This window comes from Pinus tabuliformis, chromosome 2_2, assembly GCF_031772625.1.
Source record: "Pinus tabuliformis cultivar Carrire ecotype Pingquan chromosome 2_2, CPIR1, whole genome shotgun sequence".
Lineage (NCBI taxonomy): Eukaryota > Viridiplantae > Streptophyta > Pinopsida > Pinales > Pinaceae > Pinus > Pinus tabuliformis.
Genome location: NC_142300.1, coordinates 1,242,888,405 through 1,242,913,567, shown reverse-complemented (window position 1 = coordinate 1,242,913,567; position 25,163 = coordinate 1,242,888,405). Strand labels below are relative to the sequence as shown.

The window sequence follows — 25,163 nt, the reverse complement described above, 5'->3', positions numbered from 1 at the left end:
CACCTTTTCCACAGACCTTTGCCTTCCCCACAAACCCGATATGGAAACAAAACTATAATTTAAAGATTTCTCGGGTCCGAAATTTATAATACATTTCGTGCACTTTTCAACGCGATCCGTCAGATCTCGTCGCTTCTTGATAAGCGATTGTGATTAATCCGGACTTCAACGGATTAAACCACATTCTATAAACCATCACGTTCGTTTTCCGAATTAAACATCATCCTTTTTAACCGCGTGATTACCGTCGGATCTGTATTTTTCAAGCGAACGACCCTGATCAACTGAAGTTTTAACTCAATTTTATAACTTCTCACATCCGGTTTTGAATTAAACTTCATTCTTGTTATCCACACGACTACCGTCAAATCTGTTGCCTATCGATCAGACGGCTTAGATCTTCTCCCGAGTTCCTCGCGTTCAGAAGCCATCAATAGTCATAAAACAAATCATTTCTTTCAAATTTTCGCATTCTCCTTTATTTCCGTTATAACATAATATTTGATTTTTTTTTTTTTTTTCAATAAAACAGAAAATAAAATTAAAATGACTATGGATGCTACAACAGTTATGAATTTATGTTATAATGTGAATTGATCTCCATACATTGTAATTGTTTGAACTAATTACAAAGTTGTCACAATTAAAGATCAAGAGGGACAACAAAGTATTTTGTCAACATTTAGTAGGAGAGTCATCAAAGTAAGTGAAACGGAAGTGAGGAGATCCTCAAGAATGAGGAGAAGGATTTGAAGAATGTTAAGACTTGCAAGAGATGGGATTTCTTTTGAATCAACACATATTAGAGTAACACAGAAGAGATATCAAAGCCGCAGCAGAAACGTGGAGGAAGAATAAGCTCAAGAGAGATAGACGTTGATCATTGATCAACGAAGGACCAACGATCCATTAAACAGAAGAACCGAAAGCCACAAACTAAAGGTAGAGGAGGAGTCGAGTACATAGGAGTGAATCGAGCCAGAGAAGTAGAACGCAAAGGAGCCAACAGAACACTGAGTTTTCAAAAGTTCTGATGGAGTTTGATAGCGCATGGTCGGAGGGAAGTCCGTCACTTGACAACATACGAGACTTGACAGAGCTAGGAGATAGAGAGTGAAAGTTCCAGGTCGAAGGTTCCTTCCCAACAAACAAAGGTGTGTGGCAAAGAGACGAGTGTCGGGATGATTGAGACCAGGTTCACATGGAATTGTGGGTCCTTCTTAGAGGTTCTACCCTGGCGGTTTCCATAAAGGCCTTTCCCCATCAAGTCGAGCTAACAATAGCGGGCCGAAGCCATAAAAGCGGAGTAAGTGGACCCCGCCCTAAGGGTTCCACCCGACAGCGATTGTAACATTCCTTTCCATTGCATCAGGCTTCGTTGATCGGGCTCACGTGGCGCCAACCGAATGGGAAGTCAAGGTGGGTCAGCCCAGAAGCTTTACAACCTGGAGGTTGTATTAACCTTCTTTCCACATCACGTCGAGCTTTGGTGAGCGAGCTGAGGTGTATAAGATGACAAGAACAAGGGAAGTATTATAAACACGAAATTGGATAGAAAGCTGTACAGTTGGGCCCAAGCTTTTAGCCTTTTATGAAGCAATCCTATGATAAAGTTTAAGGGTTTAGGGCTGGACCATAGGAAAAGTGTCGAGTTTCATAAAAGGCTTTGATAGAGGTATGCCCCCATGTTTGAACAGGTAAGGGTCGAGGCCACAGGATTTTGAATATATAAGAAGGGTTATACCCTTTCAGCTCCTCCAACTAATTCTTAAATCCTCCCACTGTATATTTTATAAAGAGATTTATATCTCGTAAGGTGACTGCAATCAAGGTTGAAGGAAGCACCCTTTTGGAGAATGTTTGGGCACTGTGGGAGTTTAATCAGGCTCAAAATTGGGTTTGCATTAAAGGTGGATGGTTATGTGATCCAAAGACCTATCCATAAACTTTATGAACATAAAAGGCCTAAGAGCATCAGTCATCAACTCAAAAAAGAGATTTCTCCACTTCAAGTGGTGTCGAAGAAAATTCAGCCCACAATTAAGGTGGACCGAAGAGACCTTGATCTCATATTGAATAATATCTGAATGCAAGTGAGGTGTAAAGCTCATAGTAGGGGATTCTAGAACAAAAGTAGTGATAGTGCAAAGAAAAAGACACATAGAAGACCTAGAAAATTGGAGGGTTTGAGACATGGATGCCCTTATTGTGATAATAAGGACAATGTTGGAAAGAATGGATGTCAGGGAGGCAACTCAAGGGATACAGACTACCCATGTGATGCAAGACAACATTGATGATGAAGTGGAATTAGAAACCGCGAGAAAGCTAGAAAAACAAATGATAGTTGAAGAGAGAATGACAAGAACAATCGACAATATTGGGGGTGAACCAAGAAATGGAAAGTTCTTTGAATTTGAACATATTAGAGATCCTATGTAGGTTAAGCTTACCTAAAAAAATTAGAGAGATGACCCTCTTTATTGTGGGGTAAGTTGCGGCGGAATAGAAAAATTAGTGGTATAGAGAATATTAAAGCCTAGAATAGGATGGTACCAGAGTTGTCAAGGAATTTTTTACCTGTGAATTATGCTTTAAATTTTGAGAAGATTGCAAATTTTGAAGCAATCAAATACATCAATAAACGATTACACTATGAAATTTCACAAACTTTGTATGAGGCCTAGCCAAAATGAGTAGAATTTGGCATCCATTAACAAGTACATGAATTATCTAAGTTATGTTGTTTGATATGATTTTAATGTTTTGAAGTTCCATTCAAAGGCAAAGACTTATCAAACACCTTGCAAATTGAAGAGAAATTTTCAAGGAAATAACCAATCTTGAGGACAGATTCAGGTTTAGGAAGAGGGCAACACAAAAAAGGCAAGCTAAAGAAGATGAACACAGATACAATGTTGTGGATGAACCAAGAAGGTATGATGCTAGTAGATGTGATAAATTAACAAGAGGAAAAGGTAGAGAAGGCTAATTTGAAGGCGTTTGCTTTAGCTACAAAATGCAGGGCCATATGCCATTTGAGTGTCTAGAACAACTAAAGAAAAGATGAAGACAATATGGGAAAAGTCATGTCATTGAAGTAAAATCAGCAATAGCAACAAGTGAAGTGATTGTCTTGGGGTCACAAAGAAAGGTGAAATTTTGATGATGAGGAAAACATTGTTCCAACCTAAGAAAAATGTTGACAAGGAACTTGAAAAGACTAAAAAAATATTCAAAATGAAATGCAATATAGGAGGTAAATGTTGTAATGTGGTCATTGACGGTAATAGGTTAGAAAACTTGGTGTCTATTGCAGCTGTTCAGAAATTAGATTTGAAGTGTACACCTCATTTTGATGCATAGAGTGTCATCGTTATGAGAGGGACATGGAGTAACTGTGAAAAGTGGTATTTCATTAATTTTAATATTTTTAGTTATAATGATAGCATTTAATGTGATGTTATCTGTTGGTCACATTTTGTAGGGAAGTCCTTGGCAATTTGATCGAAAGGTTATGCTTGTTGGGAGAAAAAACACCTTCCAATGGGAAATGGATGGGATGAAATTTAGCTTATATATTTTACATAAATATGTGAAGAAGGCTAGAAAAGTGATCATATGTGAAGGAAGTGAAGCAACAAGAACTTGTGAAGTAGTGTGCTAAAGAAAATAAAGAGAAAAGGATTCATGCTACAATTGCAATACTTTTGAGGAGGAGCATATTGGAGTGGCATTCCCATAATGTTTTCTATGTTGATATGTTTGTAACAAATGCAACAAAGAAAGTGGAGGATGTAAACATGAGTAAGGCCCCTGATAGCAAAGTAAACAACAAAGAGAATGGCGTACTTGTGTAGTCAATGCAACAAAGCATTGAGAATGGTGCATAAGAGGGAAGATGGAGAGACTAAAAACTCAAGTATGAGCAATATAAGATAGTAAGCACCTTTGGGTTAAAGAAGGATGTAATGCAACATTGTGGAAAATATTTGCAAGTACCATGGCAAACATTGAAGAGTGGGGTAGGTACAAAGCAATGTTGGGTCAAGATGTTGAATGAATGATGTGGAAGATAACAACATAGATGAGCAAAAGAGGATCTCTTGCCTACAAATTGCATTCACCTACCTTTTGAGTAAATCAAATGCAGGAGCATCCCTATCACTACAATTATCTTGCATGTTTGTTTATGTTTACTTAGTTTTGTCTTTATTTTGTAATTTAAATAATAATAATATGGTACAATATTTTTTGTCCATGGTGAACCTTTATCAACCATTGGAATATGAAACATTTTATTTAGATTTTGAATAGTTAGAATAGTTGTAAGGCTAAAACCCAAGGAGCACAACAAAAATGTGAAGTTTGTAAATGAACAAAGAGCATTTGGATCTATTTTGATTTAGTTTGTTTAGTGTGAATGGATGTGTGATTCATAGGCCTATGCATAAACTCTGACTGTAAAGAGACTAAGAGCATTGACCATTAATTCAATAAAAAGGTAGTAAAGGTGGTAAAACTATGTAACTATTTCTGAAGTATTTTGTGGTGTGTGTTTTGGACGCTTATTATTTAGAATAACTTCAATGCTTGTGTGATGTTATTTATGTTGTGCATCTCTATGTGTGTATTTATTTGCATCAACATGTCAATATCTATCTTTGATGCTGTGATCTAATAGCTTATATGCATTTCATTATAAAATATAATTACTCAATATTTATCTTTGACGCTGTGATCTAATAGCTTGTATGCATTTCATTATAAAATATACTTTAAGTTGAAGAAAAATGTTAAAAAAACCATTAAATTTGGAGCCCAATGATTAATGACTTGTATGATCATTTTATTATCATATTTTATGTTGTAGGATTATTAAGCGATTTCCTTTCTTTAATTTTCATATATAAAATTATAAATATCTACAGAGAAAAAGAGTAACCCTCTTGTCTATTTAACTATATTAATAATATTTTCCAAATAATAATCAAACATCTTTATATTCCACTATAAACATCTTTATATTCCACTATAATTATTGCATTTGATTCGTATTATTATATGATAAAATAATCATCCCCTCAAAACAAAATATGAAAAAATAGAATACACATATATGTATTAGAAAAGTTAACTAGTCGTCTACCCGGATTAGAAGTTTAGGAAAGAATTTTCTAAATTGAATTTTGATATAGAAATGTAATGAACCAATTATGACATTGTTAACCATAAAAAATTAAAAAAGCAATTAGACAATTCTGAAAGCTATACCAAAGTCTCTATAGCCCAATCGGGATTGACTCTTTATCTAAAATGTAAAAATATTAGAAAAGGCTTTTACAGCAGGACATACTGTTATTGATTTATTGAATTTTTAGTTTTACACCGTTAAAAGGCTCTTGAGTGTTACAAAATTAGCATAGGTTTTAGAAATATTTACCTTCATAAAATTTCAATTTCATCTCACACATATATATATATATACCAATTACAAGATTTCAAATGCTATGCATTTTCCGATATCCAGTTGAATTTAATTTCAGTATAATACTCTGTCCGTTATTAGAAGTCAAATGCTACTGGAATAGTTTACACAGCCCTCGCCCTTGAATGTGTTAAAAGTTGAACTTTCAAAAAATATTGACATTATCTGTTAAATGAAAATGGCATCAGAGGAGTAGGAATCAACAATGACTTTCGACCAATGTATTTGACCTGTTCGTCACCTTTACAACATGAAACACCGCGAGTATAAAACATTGTTGTAGAGTTTAAAACGTCATCGCCGAATCCGCAAGCTTGGAAGAAAGCCCTGCACTTACAAACGCATTCATTGGGAAGTAACAATCATATAACATCATGAACAAAATATAGTTACCCATGAGTCCTCAATGCAAGAAAATGAAGAAATACACCATATTTTATCATCAAAACTTAAACTTTGATTATAATCAAGCCTTTGAGATTTCACTGGTTTCGAACTCGCTGGTTAGAAAGTTCGTAAAGAAATTGTGTAAACCACAACCATGAACCATATTCTACTCCAACAAATTCAACAACAATAACAATTGATAAAAATGGCAATGTTTGTATTAATAAAATGAAACCCACTGGTTAGCTCTACGAAAGAGACTCTGAACCGGGAGAGTTTGGCTCTGCAAAACGCTCTACATTGTTCATGCACATTACACATTAAATAGAAAACATGGTTTTAGGGAAGTTAAAACAACATCCTAAGAAATAAAAACTAATTCCTATCTTGAGGTTACGTGAACCAACTCTACCTATTTTAGGATATTCTCCATTATCTTCAACACTCCCCCTTAATGGAGAATGGGTTCACAAATATGCCTAACATCTCCCTAAACATTTGAAACTTAACTTTTCCAAGAGGCTTAGTGAAAATGTCTACAACATTATCACATGTATTACAATATTCCAAATGGATTTCTTTGGATTGCACTTTCTCCCTGACAAAATGGAATTGTGTATCAATATGTTTAGTGTTTTTGTGAAACACCGAATTATTGGCCAGCTTGATTGAACTCTGATTGTCACATCTGATTGTTGTTGCGTCTGTCTGTTCTTCCCCAACATCCTGGAGAAGTCTCCACAACCAAACTGCCTCACACGTTGTTGCACACATGGCTTGATACTCTGCTTCCGCTGAGGACAAGGAGACTGTGTTCTGCTTCTTGCTGCTCCATGTGATCACCCCAGATCCAAGACTGAATGCATAACCTGTTATAGATCTACAATCATCTACATTTCCAGCTCAATCTGAATCTGCAAATCCTGCCAATCTGACATCAGAAGAGTCAGTGTAAATAATACCGTAATCTACAATACCTTGTAGATACCTCAAAACACACTTCGCTGCATTCCAATGGCTTTCAAGTGGCTTAGACATAAATTGGCTTAGCACACTGACTGCATAAGCCAAATCAGGTCTAGTGGTGGTTAGGTAGATTAAGCTCCCAACCAGTTGTCTCTAAATTGTTGCATCCGCCGCTTTTGAGCCATCCTCACACTGCAATTTGATGTTCTGCAACAATGGTACCGGTGCAGGCTTACACTGATCCATCCTAAACTTTTCTAACAGGGCTTTGACATACTTTGCTTGGGGCAGAAATGTTTGCCCTGAATCTCTTCAGATCTCAAGACCTAAACAGTGTCTGAGTTCACCGAGGTGCTTCATTTCAAACACCTATGACATATGTTGCTTGATTTCATCAATTAGATATGTAGCATCACCTGTAATTAACCAATCATCTACATATAATGAAATCAACACTACGCACCCTTGTTCATCTTTCATGGTGCAAAGATTAGGGTCATTCTTACTTCTATTATAGCCAGCGTGCAGAAAAAATGAATCAATCTTCTCATACCACGACCTGGGGGCTTGTTTTAGTCCATAAAGTGCTTTCTTCAACCTACAGACTAAATGTTCTTTTCCTTTTTGAACAAACCCTTCCAGTGGCTCTAAATAAACCTCTTCTTTTAGTTCTCCATTCAAAAATGCAAACTTTACATCTAGTTGGTGCATCATCCAATGTTTCTTAGTAGCTAAAGCGATTAACATTCTGATGGTGTTCAATTTAGCTACAGGGGCAAAGGTTTCTTCATAGTCTATCCCTTCTTTTTGTGAGTACCCCTTTGGTACCAACCTAGCTTTTAGTTTTTCTATGGCTCTATCTGCATTAATCTTCGGTTTATATAACCATTTACAACCTATGGTCTATTTTCCTTTAGGAAGTTCAACCAATTCCCAAGTGTTATTTCTGAATCATATTCCTGTTCCATGGTTGTTTTCCATTCACTACATTCATTTGCTTCTTTATAACTAGACAGTTCAACCACATTCATCATACTAGTTATAAAAGCATTTTCCCTATATCTTGCAGGCATTTGAGCTTTCCTACCTGATCACCTGAGTGGTGGGGTGGTGGTTTCAAACCTTATTTGATCATCATTTATTTCTTCCTGCTGTTGCTGTTGTTGCTGCTGCATTTCATCCTCTGCCTTTGTCTGTTGTTGACCCTGATTGTTCTCCACTTCTTCTTCCACAAAGTACGAAATGTCCCATTCCTCATAGTGCTCATCAAGTTCTTCATGATCCTGCTCATGGAATTTAACATCTCTACTAACAAAAATCTTGTGAGTAGAGGGATTAAATAATCTGTATGCTTTATATGACGAACAATACCCTATAAAAGTACATATGATGGCTTTCGAGTCTAATTTTCTTCTATCTTCCTTTGGAATGTGGGCAAATGCTTTAGATCCAAATATTCTTAAGTGTTTTACTGCAAGCTTATATCCATATAATGCTTCAAAAGGAGTTTTAGACTCAAGACTTCTTGTAGGACTCATATTTTTCAAATAAACTGCAGTATTCACTGCTTCAGCCCAAAAACCATTCGAAAGATTCTTACCTTTCAGCATACTTCTAGCACATTCCACCAGTGTTCTGTTCTTTCTTTCTGTTACTCCATTCTGCTGTGGAGTATGGGGTATTGTAAACTGCTGCAAAATTCCATGATCTTCACAATATCTGATAAGCTCATCCTTCCTGTATTCTCCCCCTTGATCAGAGCGGAGAATTTTTATCTGTTTCCCTATTTGTCTTTCAATCATATTTTTAAACTGCTTAAAGTATTCGAATGTATGACTCTTCTTACTTAAGAAATACACCCAAGAAAACTTCGTACAGTCATCAATAAACAGTAGAAAATACAGTGCACCTCCTAATGATTTTGTCTACATGGGTCCACAAAGGTCTGTGTGCACTAATTCCAGTATATCCCTCTGTTTCTTTTCTACTCTAACAGGGAATTCTTCTCTATGCATTTTTCCTAATGTGCAGGCATCACAATCATTATGTACTTGCTTTAGCATAGGAAGATCTCTTACCATTTCCTTCTTTTGTAATAACAGCAAATCATTGTAGTTGATGTGGCCAAATCTCTGATGCCAAAGCTCTTCTGTAGTCAGGCTCGTTGTTGTCAATGCTCGAACTGGTGCAGGTCTCACATCCAACTTGTACAGTCCTCCTGTTCGGATTCCTGTAGCAATTGTCTTCATGCCATCTAGCAGATCTTTAATGTAACAATTAGATTTTAAAAATTCAACTTTCAAATCTTGATCTGTAATCATAGATACAGAAATCAAGTTCTTTGTTATGCCACACACTTACATCACATTATAAATTTGTTTGATATTACCATTAGGTAGAATGACAGAAACTTTCCCACACTCTTCGATTTGATGACTTCTGTCATCACCTAGGTAAATCTGTGTGCTTTCGTTGATTTCTTTAAAATCTTCGAGCCATTGCTTGTTCCTTGTCATGTGTGTTGACGCTCCTGAATCTACATACCAGATGTCTGCATCAACATTTTCATCACGATCTGCCATGAACAATCTGAAATTCTGCACTTGATCACCATTCGCGAGATGACTTGCATGTCTTTTTGGCTTCTGCTGTTCTTCATGATATTTCTTTTTCCTACACTCCCTAGCAATATGACCCAATTTTCCGCAATAAAAACATTTAGTTTCAGAGTAGTTTTTATTGGGATGCATACCTTGAGTCTGATTTGGCCGTTTCTGTGAACTTGCTCCGTTTTGTTGTTGTGGACCTCCTTTCCCTTTGTAGAAGTTTTTCTTCGCCATCAATGCAAGATCGGCACTCTGGGGCTTCAGAGACGATCTTCTTTCTTCTTCCTGCATCAGTATACCTGTCAGCTCTTCAAAATGCGGGATCTTCTCTCTAGCATTTATCCCAGTGATGAACATCTGATAATCATCAGTGACACCATTCATTGTAATGGTTACAACATCTGTATCGTCAACTGTATGACCAATGTCTGACAAATTTGTTCTTTAGATCCTTGATCTTTGCTACGAATGAAGCAATTGTTTCATTCTCCTCCATCTTCATGGATAGGGTCTTACTCTTAAGGAATAGAAGACGATTTGAATTCCTGATCTCATACAATTCCTTCAAAATTCCCCAGATCTCGTTAACTGACTTACCTTCTCTGATGTGCGGTATAATGCAGTCTTTCACTGACATCTTTAACATTGTCCTTGCTCTACTTTCTCATTTCTCCCAATCTGGGATCGATGCTGATCCAGCTGCGGGCTTCGGCTCATCCCCATTCACAATCATCCAAGCACTCTGCGCTTCTAGCAGAGTCTGCATCTTGAACTTCCAATTTGCATAATTGGAACCATCGAGCTTGTTATGCTCGTTCATGCATGCTTCAAATATATTGTTATTCATCTTGGCGATTTAGAAAAAAAAATCGACAGGTAAAAGATGTTAAATTTACCCCAGATCTATGACAGAGACAGATCATTGTTCTTCAATGTTGTTTGATCTCGCAGCACACCCGCTGATCACCGTGGCTTCCTTCTCAACCTCCAAACAACCTTCTGTTGTCAGCTTCCAGCCTTGTTCTTGGCTTCCCCATGCAGCTTCTCTGACAACTACAGCCTTGTTCTTGGCTTTCCCACGCAACCACAGCCTTGTTGTTGGCTTCCACGATCGTCGCAGATATGCCTGTATTTTCTACGACATCGTCGCAGCTTTACACGATTAATCTGCAACGAAAAACAAATAAAATATGCGTTAAGGAGTTACAGTGCCTCGTTTCAGAGGTACACTCATAACCAGAGATGATTTCGGATTCGTCGCAGTTATCCTCCTCACAACTACGATGATCTCAATTCAAAGAACCACCCACCAGCCAGCGTACAGGTTCCTCAACCCTGACGCTCTGATACCATGATAAAAATGGCAATGTTTGTATTAATAAAATGAAACCCACTGGTCAGCTCTACGAAAGAGAGTCTGAACCAGGAGAGTCTAACTTTGCAAAACGCTCTACATTGTTCATGCACATTACACATTAAATAGAAAATATGGTTTTAGGGAAGTTAGAACAACATCCTAAGAAATAGAAACTAATTCCTATCCTGAGGTTACGTGAACCAACTCTACCTATTCTAGGATATTCTCCATTATCTTCAATAAATGAGTAGAGGAAATTGAACAAGAGGAGGATAAGAGAAAACCTACCCAATTAAACAAACGCCACCTTTGGGATTCCATTTCCTAAAAGAGTACAAATGATACAAAAGAAGGTAGAAAGCTCTACACTTAGTGTTTCCAAGGAATTGGAAAATCCCTTTATTAAGATCTCCCTAGCACAAGCCCTCAAGGATACCACAGTTTACGTTAAACATGTGTGGGATATCTGCCCAAAACTTGCTGTGAGAAAGAAAAGAAAAGCTTTGGCTACCATTCATGTCACTGGGACTATTTTCAATGCCATAATGTGAAAAGAAACGGTTCCAAAGAATGATGATCCTGGTAGGCCATGGTGGATGTGAAATCAATGGAGTTCTTAATCCAAACATATTAGTCAATCTCAGCAGAATATGATGAACAAGACTGTTAGGGCCTTCACCTCAAAGGATCAAAGAATATCCAAACAGTCCTACAAATGGTTGACCATTTCAAGATAAAACTTCAAGGATAACTGGACTATGTCACAGTTATTGTAGCAGAATGGAATACCCTCTTGATGCCACTGTTATCCAACAGACAAAAGAATTTGAAGACCTTGGTTAGCCATTGTCAATGTAGTTATCACTTACCCATCAAGAAGATGGAAAATGCTCACATGATGGATAAAAAATACCCGACCTTGTTTCAACCAACACGACTTGTTCATTCATAATATGACTCCTTAAAATGGATAGATGAGAACCAAGAATAAGAAGATGACAAGAAAACAAGGATGAATACACGTTCTTAATGATAAACTGAGAACAAAAAGGAAGAAAATATTGTACGAGTCCTGACCATCGGTCACTACAGAAACTTAAAGGAAATATATGACCAATGAATAATGAACTTTCTCCAAGACCGTGAAGCAAATAAAGAAGATATAGAGCAACTTTGTACTTTAGTGACTAGTCCTAAGGGACTCCCCTGCTTCAGAGATAAAATATATCGAAATAAAGGAAGGTAAAATGCCGGTTATTGATTTGGCATTATCCACATTGCCAAAAAGAACCAGTTCGAAATATGTTGGTGAGCTGCAACGAAGCATTTGCATGCTCATGTGCAGGCCCTAAAGGTATACCTGAGTTATATATATATATATATATAGTCCATCAAGCTGTGATGTGGCAGCAACCTGCAGCAGTTGTTATGACAATGACCCAAGTTCAAATCTTGGCAGGCATGCTCCTCCCTTTTGTGGGGTTTGTCAGACGTAACTATTGATTCAAGCCTTGCGCCAATTATTGATTATAGCCTTTAGGTAAAATATTATTGATGTAGCCTTCACACAAATCATGGTCATGGTGCTAGTTACCATCCATAAAAGGCAGCTTCCAAAATCCAAATGAATATATATATATAGCCCCAAGGGATTGTCAATCAGTGGAATTTACCTTGGGTGCCACACACTAAAATGTGAGGAAGCACCTGGAGGGTTTCCTCTATATATATATATATATATATATATATACCCCAGTGGATTGTCAATCAGTGGAATTTACCTTGGGTGCCACACACTAAAATGTGAGGAAGTACCTGGATGGTTTCCCCAAGAAATTTTTCCAAGGGAATATATATATATATATATATATATATATATATATAAAGTCTGATGTAAGTCAAGTATGCATCCTTGGAAGAAGTTGAACCTAATACTGAGGGTAGTAATGGAAGAAGTGCAAAAACTACTAGATGGATGATTTATCTTCTCAATTTTCAATAGTAGAGATGGATTTCACCCCTCATTGCAGTGCCTTGAAAAGAAAATGATGAATGGTGAGTATGCACAGACAATAGGGAACTAAATATAACCACATGTAAGGACCACTTTCCCTTCTGATTCATTGATCAAAGCCTACACAAATTGTCAGGAAATAAGCACTTCTTTTTTCTGGATGGGTTCTCAAGGTATAATAAATCCAACTGCCCCAAGGCACCATAAGTTGATCATCTTTACTTTTCCCTAGGGTAGCTTTTCATATAGGCTGCTACAATTTCGTTTGTGTAATGCAGTTGCCACAATTTAGAGTGTAGTTATCAATACTCTCTTGAACTTCTCACAGATTTTATAGAAGTCTACACGGTTGATTTCACTATATTTGGATACACCTTTCAGAAAGCCAACTTGCAAAAGACCTTACAAAGATGTAAAGATGTCCAAATGACACTAAGCCACAAGAAGTGCAAAATTCCCACGGCCCAAGGGGCTGTCCTTGGTCATAGAATAGCTGAAAGTTATTTATCAATAAATCCTACAAAAATCCAAGTGCTCAAGAACTTGCCCTAACCCACCAGACTTAGAGATATAGGACTTTCTCGGTCTAACTAGGCATCATTGAAGGTTCATTAGAGACTGCAGCAAATTAGTTGTTCCTTTCAATGCATTGTTGGCCAAGGATAATCCATTTGAATGGACTACAGAATGTAAGCATAGCTTTTTGAAGCATAAACAAAGACCAATTTTTGCTTTCATCCTAAGAGGTGTTGAATGGACCCCTCCATTTCATGTTTACACTAATGCAACAGATTTTGGTTTAGGGTCAGTTTTAGGACTAACCAGTGAAAAGGAGGAATATGTTATATACTGTGCGAGCAAAAGTTAGTCAGATGTAGAAAGGCACTACAATCTTGAGGAAAAGGATTTTTTGTAAGTTGTATGCATTACAAAAATTCTGGCAATGTGTTTGTATTTCCAATTGTTGTCCATACCAACCATTCTGCCATCAAGTTCCTGATGAACAAGCCTATGATCAATCCTAGGATCATGCATTGGCTATTGCCTTTACAAGATTTAATGTAACAATAAAAAATAAACCAGCGAGGGGTAATGTGTGGTGGTAACACATCTCTGTTGTTGAATTCAAAAGGCGAAGGTCGAGTGGAGGATAGGTTCCCTATTAAATACATTTTTATTTTATCCTTAAGACCTAGGCAGTGGTCGGTGTGTTATCTGCACAGTTCTCTAGAAAAGAAAATAAGCAATTAATTAGGAAAAGAGGACCATAATCCTAGGTTAATGGGGTGCTAAAGAAGTTAGGCCTTGATCACACGTTGATGAGATGCGTAAGAAAAGATGAAGTGTATGACATCCCAAATGTTTGTCGTGACAAACCATGCGGAGGGCACTTTGTTCCAAAAAGGAATGCATTTAAGATTCTCCAAAGTGGTTAGTGACCATGACTATTCAATGAAGCCAAAATATATGCCAAGTCTTGTGATGCTTGTTAGAGGAAGGAGACACCTTCATGCAGGGGAGCAATGCCCCTTCACCCCACACTAGCACTTGAGCCATTCAAGAAATAGGGCGTTGACTTTGTTGGCAAATCACACCAGCATTACAAAAAGATGGAAACACATACTACTTTGTACAGACTATGTAACTAAATATGTTGAAGTCAACCCTATGTAGGAAGCAGAAGAAAATATGGTCACTGATATTAATACCAAAAGATTTTACTACATGGATACCATTTTAAGTCTAAAGGGAAAGCCTCTAAGTTCATAGCTTGTCATTTTAATCATTTTTGTCTCACTTCTATTGTCAAGCTAGAACCCTGCATAATGTTACCCAAGCCATGAGGCCTAGTTTAGTTTGTTAGTCCAAAGTTCAAACACAGGTTTCATACAATGCATTCATCTCAAACAAATTGACACAAATAATACACTATTTAAGGATACAAACGTTGGATTCATTGACTCCCAGTAGAGAACAGTATAATACACATTTTCTAACAATCCTAAGCATTGTTTTGTACTCGACCCTAACTCAATGAAAAATGATGGATGATTTCTCAAACAATCCACTCCTTTTACACCCTCAAAGTGTTAAGAGACACTTTCTCTGAACTCTAAGGTGATTGAGGGTGCTCTGAAGCAGCAAGCCCTAAAAAGACCAAGTCTATATGTAGCATTGTAATCACGATGCCAAACCCTCCCTGATTTTTCAGCCCCTAGAAAATGTGATTATTTCGGAAAATTGGACCATGGGATTTTTTGGAAAAATTGGCAACAAACACCAAAAAAATGTGCCACAATAGAAAAAATTAGCTAAGGCAATTTAAGACATCTTAAAAGCCAATTTTGGAATTTTTTGGGATCATTTGTCTTTGAGCTGTTGGAGAATGCGAGGTAAGGGATTTACCATAATCAACAACCAGATTTGGGAGGGCCAAATCATTGTTTTTGTCACCATCAAAAAACATTTATCAAAGCATGGACCAAGTGCTATCTACCTATGGTGTTGATATTGTCATATCCCAGGTTTTATCTTCAAATTTTACCATCTCAACTACATTTTCTATATCTATGCAGGGTTTTCAAATTCCATGTTGCTTGCCTCTTATTACCATTTTTCTTGGCTCATTGAACAATTTACCAGCAAGCTGTTTTTTTCCAACAAGATTTCCTTTTTACCAGCAGATTGTTTTTTTAACCAGCTGTTCTTGATGTTCTTTTTTTCAATTTTCTACTGCCCTAGGCTTGAAGTGGGAAGTTGAGTACTACCTTCCCAATATGACAAAGCCTTTGGACCCCATTTTGGCGGTATGATGAACCTAAATATGGGACAAACAAACAAAGATTGTCATGTAATTTTGTAAACTGTGTGGACAAGATTGCCCCCTCAAGGGCAACTACTTTCAGACCACCCTCTCAAAGGTACATTGATACTGTTGAAAGGTGTAACTAGGTTCGGTCTTCATAACGACATGTAATTATGATTTTATGTAAAGAAATGTAAATAAGAAAAATGAAATTATTATATTGACTTGCTTCATGGGTTTCATGAGCAAGGATTTTGTTTTTGAGTCAAGACTCCCATTGAGAGTCTTTAGGATTTATTTGTCATCTACTCATAAAATATAAGTCATTGTCATGTAAATGAAGTCATGTTACACTTTGTAAAAGGTCATCTTGTCTATGTAAAGTATCCTCCAAAGAACTTGTCACCAAACCTCTTCAAGTCGGCCTACAAACATTGAAGGAGCTGCCAGAACAAGTCGGCCTACATCTAACTGTCAAGTCGGCCTAAAGACCTAGAGAAGAGGGGTATAAGTAGGGGAACTCGGCCTCCATTCTAAGCATAAAGTTCGAACTCATTTTCCAGCAAAGAAGTGCAGAAAGAAGTGCAAAAAAGAGGCAGAGAGAAAGGGTTTTCTCTAAAGAGAAAAGGACACTCTTCTAGGGTATCGAAGGAAGAATCTTCTGGGGCAAATGAAGTAGAATCTTCTGGAGCAGCGAAGTAGGATCTTCTGGGGCAGCGAAGAGATATCTTCTAGGGCAGCAGTATCTTCTGGGGCAGTGAAGAAGGAATCTTCTGGGAGGCAGTGAATAGGTTTCTTCTGGGATAGCGAAGGAAGGAATCCTCTGGAATAGAGAAGTAGAGACCGAGTTTCTCTAGAAGACCTAGAGACCGAGATTCTCTAGGGAAATTGTGAAGGTGCAGCATAAGAAGTAGAGACCGAGTTTCTCTAGAAGGAGCAAGAGAAGGAAGGACAAGGAAGACTAGGTTGGTGACAAGGTTCTTGAAGAGGATACTAGAGTCAAGGGTCAGTGTCATGGTCTTGGTACTTATCAATTGAAGATCTAGAAGAAGAATTTTATCGGGTTTTCCTCTCTAGAGGTGAGAGGTTTTGGCCCTGGCTGGAGAAGCCTATATTTTGTGTCACTTGTCTTTATTTTGGTAATTGTCTTGATGAAAAAGAACACACTAATAGACTAACAAAGTGAAAGATCATAAGTAACTGAAGAACAAGCATATCACAAGAAATTATCAAGCAGAGAAATTATTAACATTGAATGCCCTAGATTTCTCAACATGGTATCGGAGCTAAGGTGCTAAAAACAAGAGAAGGGTAGACAAAGCAAGCTAACACATGTATCAAGCTTCAAAAAGGGAATCAAAGCAAGTCAAAGGTTATCAACAAGTCCAAGATCTACATCATAGAAACCCTAGATCGAAGAAGGAAGCAGGAAGAAAGATTGAAACCCTAGAAGCACTTCAAATCATCAAAGGATCATAAATCAAGCTCTCTCTCATCAATCACTCAAGAAGAAGGCCATCCATCAACATCAAGAAGGAGGAGGAAGCAAGCAACAATCTGACAAGTAAGTCCATGACTATATCCGATAATATCAAATGTCTTTTTGCAAGGAAAGCAATAAACTGGTTGGGGTTGTAAACTTCCTTGCATGGAAGAAAAGGACTGACCTCAATCTTATTGAGAATGAGGTCATGGTTCACATTAAGGGATCAATAACCCAACCTCCAAAAGAAGATACTCAAGCTCATGCTAAATACATGAAGGGAGAAGTGAGAGCCCAAAGGATTCTTATAGAATCTATAAAAGACTCTAATCCCATATGTATCAAAATTAGAAACTGCGAAAGCTATATATGACAAACTAGTAGAATTGTTTTCTGTAAGTACCACAGGAGAAGTAATCTCCTTAAGGCAAGAACTCTACAAACTAAAGATATCCAAGGAAGATGGGATAGCCTTGTACTTCATGAGGATATCAGAAATTTGAGATCAACTACAAGAACTAGGAGAAGTTATGTCTGACAGAAAAATGACCATAGTAGTACTAAATGCACTACTAGAAGAATGGGGTAACTTCACTTCAAGCTTATATGGGAAGAAAGAGACTACTCCATTTCAAGATTTATGGTCACTATGTAAGATCAAAGAAACCAGACTAAAAGCAAAGATTGATGTCAGACCAAGCAAACAGAATCAAGCATATGCTACAATGACAAGAAGAAAGGGAAAATTTGGAAAGTTTGGTACTTCAAAGAAAAGAAACATGGATAAGATAAGATGCTTCAGATGTCAGGAACTTGGACACTACAAAAGAGATTGTCCTAATCATGGTAAGGACAAGAGGAATAGAGAAGGACCACAAATTACTGAAGAAGTGCAGAACCTGAGTCCAAGAAGCCTAAGAATGAAGAAGTAAAAGATCTCTACTATGACTGAGATGATCTTCTTCTCAAGAAGGTACTTTTCACTTGTAAATTATGGTCTTGACGCAGTTTAAAATTAGATAGGATGCACCTCATTAGAAAATAGCATAGAAACATTAGAAGTAAGAGCTTGTGACATGGGAAGAAAGTATGTCTAGTCCAAATAAGGAAGCTTTTAGGAAACCTCATGAGTACATTAGGGGAATTTTGAGGCCTAAAATGGGCCTCCTAAGAAAATTATAAAATAATAGTGGAAATGATAAAATAATATTAAATTACATCATCAAATTTTAGAGGGAAAATAGAAAAAACTATTTTTTCAACTCTTATTTTCAACTTATCTCCCTATGGGTTTACTCAAATTTCGAGTGACAACACTCGTTGGATGCAAAATTTGATTCTTCATCCAAGGAGTACCCATGTTGCATACTTTCGATAGACTCTACTACACGAAAAAAGAGAAATACATGAAAAATGTTATTGCAATCACATTTTTTCATGTATTTCTCAATTTTCGTGTATCAGGGTCCATCGAAAGTATTCAACATGGGTACTCCTTGGATGAGAAATTAAATTTTGCATCCAACAAGTACTCCCGCTTGAAATTTGAGTAAAACCTTAGGGAGATAGGTTAAAAATACGACTTGAAAAAATAGTTTTATTATTTTATCTTTTTACTTTTTTACTCCAAAAATGGTGAATTATCCCCCATGGTTGACATCGTCATCTTGAATCCTATTGGTCCTTATAAAGTTTATTTTGGTTGTACATTTTTATTAGGAGGCCCATTTTAGACCTCAAAATTCCCCTAATGATTTATAAGTTGCAAAAGAAAACATCTGTCAGATGAGGACGTAAAATATCCTCAAGTTTCTCTAGAATTCTCATCAAAGGGCTCACCCGATAGAGAAAGGAAGCAAAAGTTTTCCATTAGGAATTCCAACTTGTGGGATTCAAGGAATAATATGATGACATAACAAGGAAGAAGGTCTGAAGGATAAAGTCCCTTCAAATGAAGCTACTACAGGAAGTCAAGATGACCGAAAGAAACATGAGGTATGTATGCTTACATAAATTATTATGAAAGTAATATGGTTACAGTTAAATATGATCTAGAGAAGAAAGGATCACCTCCTCCGAAGTATTGCAGAAAAGAATAAGTCACACTAGATGAAATCAACATAATATATGCAACATGAGGAAGCTGACTACAATCAAGATTGGAAGCTCCTCGGAATGAAGTGTGTGAAAATAAAGGAAGAGATCGTGATAATATATAATGATGATAAGAAAGCATTCAAAGTCCAAGAAGATTTGACTAGAATATCTCCCGGAAGAAATCGGAAAAAGATAGAGACCCCTGACACTAAATATCTCTAGGAGATGTGTCAATCTGCATGCAAGATGCCAACACTTACAGGAAGATGTTGTGAAAATTTCTAAAACGAAATTCTACTGCAATAACTGATTTATTTCTCCTACTTATTTTCCACAATAAGTTATTTACAAAACCCTTCAGTAAACATCAAAGTAAATTCTACTGCAGTTGTCACATAATAGCATAGAGAAAAGAATAGTGAAATACAAGCACAAGAATCAATCACATCAACACAGTTATTTTTGGACAATAGTCCCCGAAAAAACCCAATGCAGGAAAACTGGTAAAGCAGATGAGGGTTTATTTATTATTCTTTAGCAACAATCTCTTTACAAGGAATGATTTGCAAAACATAGAGAAACCTTTGAGAAAACACCTAAGATAATTTTTCTCCACCCTTCGGAGAAATTCTAACACCCAAGAGACCCTCCAACCTCCACTGCATCACCTCACCTTTGCGTCATCTCTGCGTGAGGACTGCGTCCCTTGCTGCACTGCCTCTCTGAGTTGTCCCTCTATGTTGTCCCTCTGATGCACTGCACAATGTTGTGAAAAGCGCGAGTGGGATTAAATCGGAGTGGGGAACGAATCGGAAAAAATCGGAAAAATCGGGAAAAAAGCAGAAAAAAGCGGGAAAAAATCGTTTGGTACAAAAATATTCATTTTTTTTCAATTTTTTTAATATCTAAACCATCTACAACATAAAATAAATACATTGACACATAAATATGATAAAAAAACTAATATATAAGATGTTTAATATCATTTCTAGCGCTAAAATCACACATAACATTGAATCATGTCCTGAATAGTAAGTCCTGACTCCTGAGTCCCAACTCAGCTTCAAAATATCAACAAAAAATATGATAATGTATCTCATCATGTCATAATGTCATATACAATAAAATGAAAGTCTAATCCTATTGATTTCCTCTGCCCCTCTTGCGAGAAAATGTCACAGTTTTGCCTTTCCCTCTAGATGTAGATGTTGGTGCCTGTGCTGGTGGAAATGGCAGTGGAGTCCGATGTGCTCTAGAAGCTGAAGAACTAGAAGTAGGAGCTACAGGAGGTAGACCATGTCCTCTACTGGTGGCAGTGGTAGCCCGGGTAGGCGGTGTCACCTCCTCCTCCTCCTCCTCCTCCTCCACCTGCTCCTCCTCCTGCTCCTCCTCCCCCTCCTCCCCCTCCACTACATCCTGCACTAACCAATCATCAGTAGAATCCATGAGAGGCCTCTCGGCCTCAACCCTCCATGCAGCAGTGGTGTCAATCCCATCCAATGAGATGGCATCCACATCAGGTGTCCTCTCAAGTTGCCTCACCCACAATCGAAGATTGTAGTAGACATAGACCATGTCATTAAGTCGCTGGGATTCCAACCTGTACAAAGATCATGAAATAATAATTAATAATTAATATTATAAAAAAAATATTGTTTAATGAATTCAAAAATTTATTTCGAAATTTGCAATATTTTAAATGTTTAAGTGTTAACCTGTTGCGCTTCTTGTTGTGTATTTTTTCAAAGACACTCCAATTGCGCTCACATCCTGAGGAGCTGCATGTTTGGTTGAGGATGCGTACGGCAAGCTTTTGCAAAAGGGGTACCCTGCCACCATACATTTTCCACCATGCATATACAACAAAATTAGAAATAAAATTTTAAATAAACATAAGAAAAAAATGGAATTTGAAGAGACAATGAAATTTGAAACAAAGTTACAAACTAAAAAATACCTGGCATTTTAATCGTCCTATCAGTAATAGCCATCTCAAAGCCAAATGTGCCACCTGCCATCTTATATGTCTCAATTTGTTTAGAGATCTCTATACGTTGTTCTGGAGATCACACCATCTTCTGGACATAGGATAAGAATCCATCCATGATCTCAGCATCAAAATCAAACCCACATGCATAAGAAAATGCAGGGTTCAGGAAAAGCCCAGCAGCATGAATGGGACGATGGAGTGTGTTGTTCCATCACTCATCAATCACTCCCCATAGAAGGAGTTGTTTCTGAAACCCATCATCTCCCTTATCATCATAGTAGGCCCGAATGGCTTCTTTGGCCCTGTCCATAGCTTCATACAAATAGCCCATTGCGGGCTTCTCACCATCAACCAACTGAAGAACCTTTACCAAAGGTTCAGTAACGACGCACACCTTCTGCACTCCCGCCCAGAAGTCTTCCTGGTATGAAACTAGTCTACATACGGCCTCTCCTTCTGGTTTGCGGCTCATTGACAAAGCACACCACTCCTCTTAAAGAAACATTCTCTTCACATCCCACATAGAATTCAAGAGGGATTGAAGAGATATGAAACTCGTGGCAAACCGTGTAATGGCGGGGCGCACCAACTCTTTGTTGTTGGTGAATCTTCTCATCAAGCTAAGCACAGATGTATGATTATATATAAATTTTGTGATGCTTTTTGATGAGTCAACAATATCTTTGACAAAGAGAATTTTCCCTATGTCCTCTAACATCAAATCAATACAATGGGCAGCACAAGGTGTCCAAAATAAAGTAGGATGCCTGTCCATAAGCATTCTACCAGCAGCAACATAATTTTCAGCATTGTCCGTTATGACTTGGACAACATGTTGTTCACCCCCCTCCAAAATAAACACATCCAGCAAATCACATAAAGTTCTTGCATCTTTGATTTGATGAGATGCATCAACAGATTTGATAAACATAGTCCCCTTGGGACAACTAACCAAAAAGTTTATAAGGGTTCTCCCCTTTTGGTCAGTCCAACCATCTGACATAACAGTGCATCCTGTTTGTGCCCATGATGCCCTAAAATCCTCCAATCTTTGGGTGCAGTCACGCTTTTCATTTTGAAGAATCCGGCCTCTGAAATCATGATAAGAAGGGATTTTGTACCCCGGGCCAACACTGGCAATAGCATCAACAGTAGGTTGGAAAAATGGATTATTCCTTACAATGCTGAAAGGAATATCACTTCAGAGGAGAAATTTTGCCATCAACCTGTCAGCTTGTTCTTTTTCAGTTCTTTTTAGCATTGAACCGATAGATGGTTGTGAACCAGGTGTGGTTCGAGGAACAAAAAATGATGATGCAGCTACCGGATTGACTGATGCTGCAGTAGAACCAGTGCCACTTGGCCCACTTCCTTCAACTGACCTTTTTAGTTGCCTTTTGAGTTCTTCTTTGGCCTCTCTAGTGTGCTCTAATTCTCCCAATGCTCTCATGGCTCTTTGGATAAGTTCAGGATTTGTATTTGTACAAGGCCCCACATCATGTCCAGGGATTTGTGCAAGGTGAAACTTCAACCTGTACACCCTCCCGCGTATCTCCTTTCCACACAACTTGCAATTCAAATTTTGTCTATCATTCGGAGCTTTAGGTTCACCATATTCCCAGAAAGGATCCAATTTCCTTGGCATGTTTGTTTTTGAACTTTGAATTTGCAAACCTATGGGAAAATAAGGATTAGGAAATAGGAATTTAGGATTACAATTTAGCATTTACAAAATTACAAGTTACAAATTTCCAGAATCCAAAGTTCCAAATCCAAGTTACCCAACCAAATGGCAAATGCCAAAAACAATGAAAAAAAAAAAAAAAAAAATTTGGTTCCCATAGTCATACCAAGTTACCAATCCCAAATCAATGAAAAAATACAAAAAATTCTTTAAAAACAATGAAAACAAAAGGAAAATGGTGCCCATATGAAGTTTCCCAACCAAAAACAATGGAAAACATAGAAAAACAATGTTTTTAAACAAGGAAAACAAAAAAAAATTAATCCACATACCGTTTCTATGGAGAAATTGGTGGTCTCCTCTTGAATTTGTCCTATAAGCACTTAGATTTGGTCACAAACCCTCCAGCTACTCTCTCCAAGACTTCCTCCTCCTTCCGCGCGCGCCCACTGTCCAAATGACCAAAAAAAAAACCCAAAATCTCATTATAAAACGCGCTGCCCCGATACCCCGCGCTTTTTCCGAAAAAAAACGCGCTTTTTTCGGAAAAAATCGGCAAAAAAATAGCCACTTTTTTCGTATAAAAAGTGCGATTAAATCGGCGCGGGCAAAAAAGCGCGCTTTTCACAACACTGCTGCGTCCCCTCCTCAGTGTCTGACTGATGCTGATACCCTCCTCTTCCTTCAGCCTGCAACTCTCCCTTTGAAATCGAATTCTTACTCCTTGAGAATTGATTTCCCTCAGGTTACTGAGTATTTGCCCAGTGTATCTCCAAATGACTCTCAAGTCTTCCTTTATACTTTTCCTGTTGAGATATCAACGGCCGTGATCTAATCTCTAATCAACGGCTAAGATTAAATTAGACTTGATCCTCATCTCTTAGAAGCTTCTCACCCATATTTTCATTAATACCCATTAATATTTTAATTTTCCTAAGTTTAGACTTAGGAACCCCATTAAAAATATTAATTATTTTAATAAAATACAATCCGGGTCGAATTTCATCAAACGATTTCTAGGTCTTGGAGATCTCATGTGTTCTAGCCCCTCCATAAAATTTCGAAGCTAGAGCACATGCGATGCTACCCAAAAAAATCGACACTCCCTCTTAGCGAGGAATGTGCTATAGCAATACTTCCCAACAAAAGTATCACACTGATCCACGACATCAATCCTTTGCGCTGTTGAGGCTCGGCCTGCTGCCCCTCATCCACAGCACTGCTGCAGTCTGTACTACTGTCCATGAGACTGCCACTGTCACTGTTGCATCTGTACTACAGCTCCCTCTCAACATGCTGCATCATGCTGCCCATAGCACTGCCACTGCAACACTGTAGCTCCCTCTTAAGAACTGCACTATCCGTTTCTGCTACTGAAACGAATTCTCAATCATCTTCTCCCTGAAATAAACAAACTTTGTTCTTCCTAGAGCCTTGGTGAGAATGTTTGCAACTTGTTCTCCTGTCGGAGTATATTGTAACAGTACTGCCCCTTGTTAGACACGGTCTCTGATGAAGTGACACTTGATGTCAATGTGCTTCGACCGATCATGAAAAACTGGATTCTCAGAGAGCTTGATGCAACTCTGATTATCACACAAAATATTGGTCGCTTCCATCCTTCTCCTGAATAGATTCACAAGCAACTTCCTAAGCCATATGGCTTCACATGATGTTGTGCTAGCTGCCATATATTCAGCTTCAGCTGAGCTCAGAGCTACGGATTTATGTTTCCTACTACACTAGGAGGTCATTCTTGATCCAATGTTGAAACAGTACCCAGTGGTACTTTTTCGATCTACTGAACTTCCAACCCAATCTGCGTCAGTGAACCCACTCAGCCTAATATCATTGCCTCGAGTGTACATTAATCCATGCTTGACTGTTCCTCATATATATCTGAGAACATGCTTGGTTGTTGCCCAGTGCGCCCTCTTCGGTTCCACCATGAACTGACTGAGGGTGTTGACAACATAACAAATCTCTGGCCTGGTATTGACCAAATACATCAAAGACCCTATGAGCTGCCTATACAAGGTGGGATCTACTTCTTTATCTTCAGACACATCAATCTTCTTCCAGTTGGTAATCATTGGAGTAGCCATGGGTCTACAGTCCTGCATTCTGAACCTTTTTAAAAATTTTGTTGTGTATCTCCTTTGTCCAAGGAAAATTCCACCCTTTTGCTGCCAAATTTCCAACCCAAGAAAATAATGCATCCATCCCAAATCCTTCATGTCAAATTCTAGAGCTAGGTTTTCCTTGCAATCTTTGATGAGCCTGGA

At 37.8% G+C, this 25,163-nt stretch overlaps 2 protein-coding genes across 3 annotated transcripts in view; both read right to left on the bottom strand.

The window, feature by feature from the left end:
• Positions 1–5,427: 5,427 nt before the first annotated feature.
• The window catches only part of LOC149197993 (GCN5-related N-acetyltransferase 3, chloroplastic-like), a 144,955-nt gene continuing 125,219 nt past the window's right edge, over positions 5,428–25,163 (bottom strand). Inside the window, exons 4-5 of one of the 2 annotated variants that reach the window (XM_089406047.1) lie at positions 19,878–19,960; positions 5,713–5,815 (exon numbers count right to left, since the gene is read on the bottom strand). In XM_089406047.1, the coding sequence (XP_089262173.1) occupies positions 19,885–19,960 (76 nt within the window). In that variant the 3' untranslated portion in view covers positions 5,713–5,815; positions 19,878–19,884. Of the gene's footprint in view, positions 5,816–19,877; positions 19,961–25,163 lie in introns of both variants that reach the window. The other variant, XM_089406046.1, reaches the window with a different exon arrangement.
• Positions 20,267–25,163, bottom strand: part of LOC149197994 (uncharacterized) — a 34,468-nt gene continuing 29,571 nt past the window's right edge. The window contains exons 3-4 of the mRNA XM_089406196.1: positions 20,920–21,033; positions 20,267–20,804 (exon numbers count right to left, since the gene is read on the bottom strand). Coding sequence (XP_089262322.1) covers positions 20,345–20,804; positions 20,920–21,033 — 574 coding nt within the window. The 3' untranslated portion in view covers positions 20,267–20,344. The remainder of the gene's footprint in view (positions 20,805–20,919; positions 21,034–25,163) is intronic.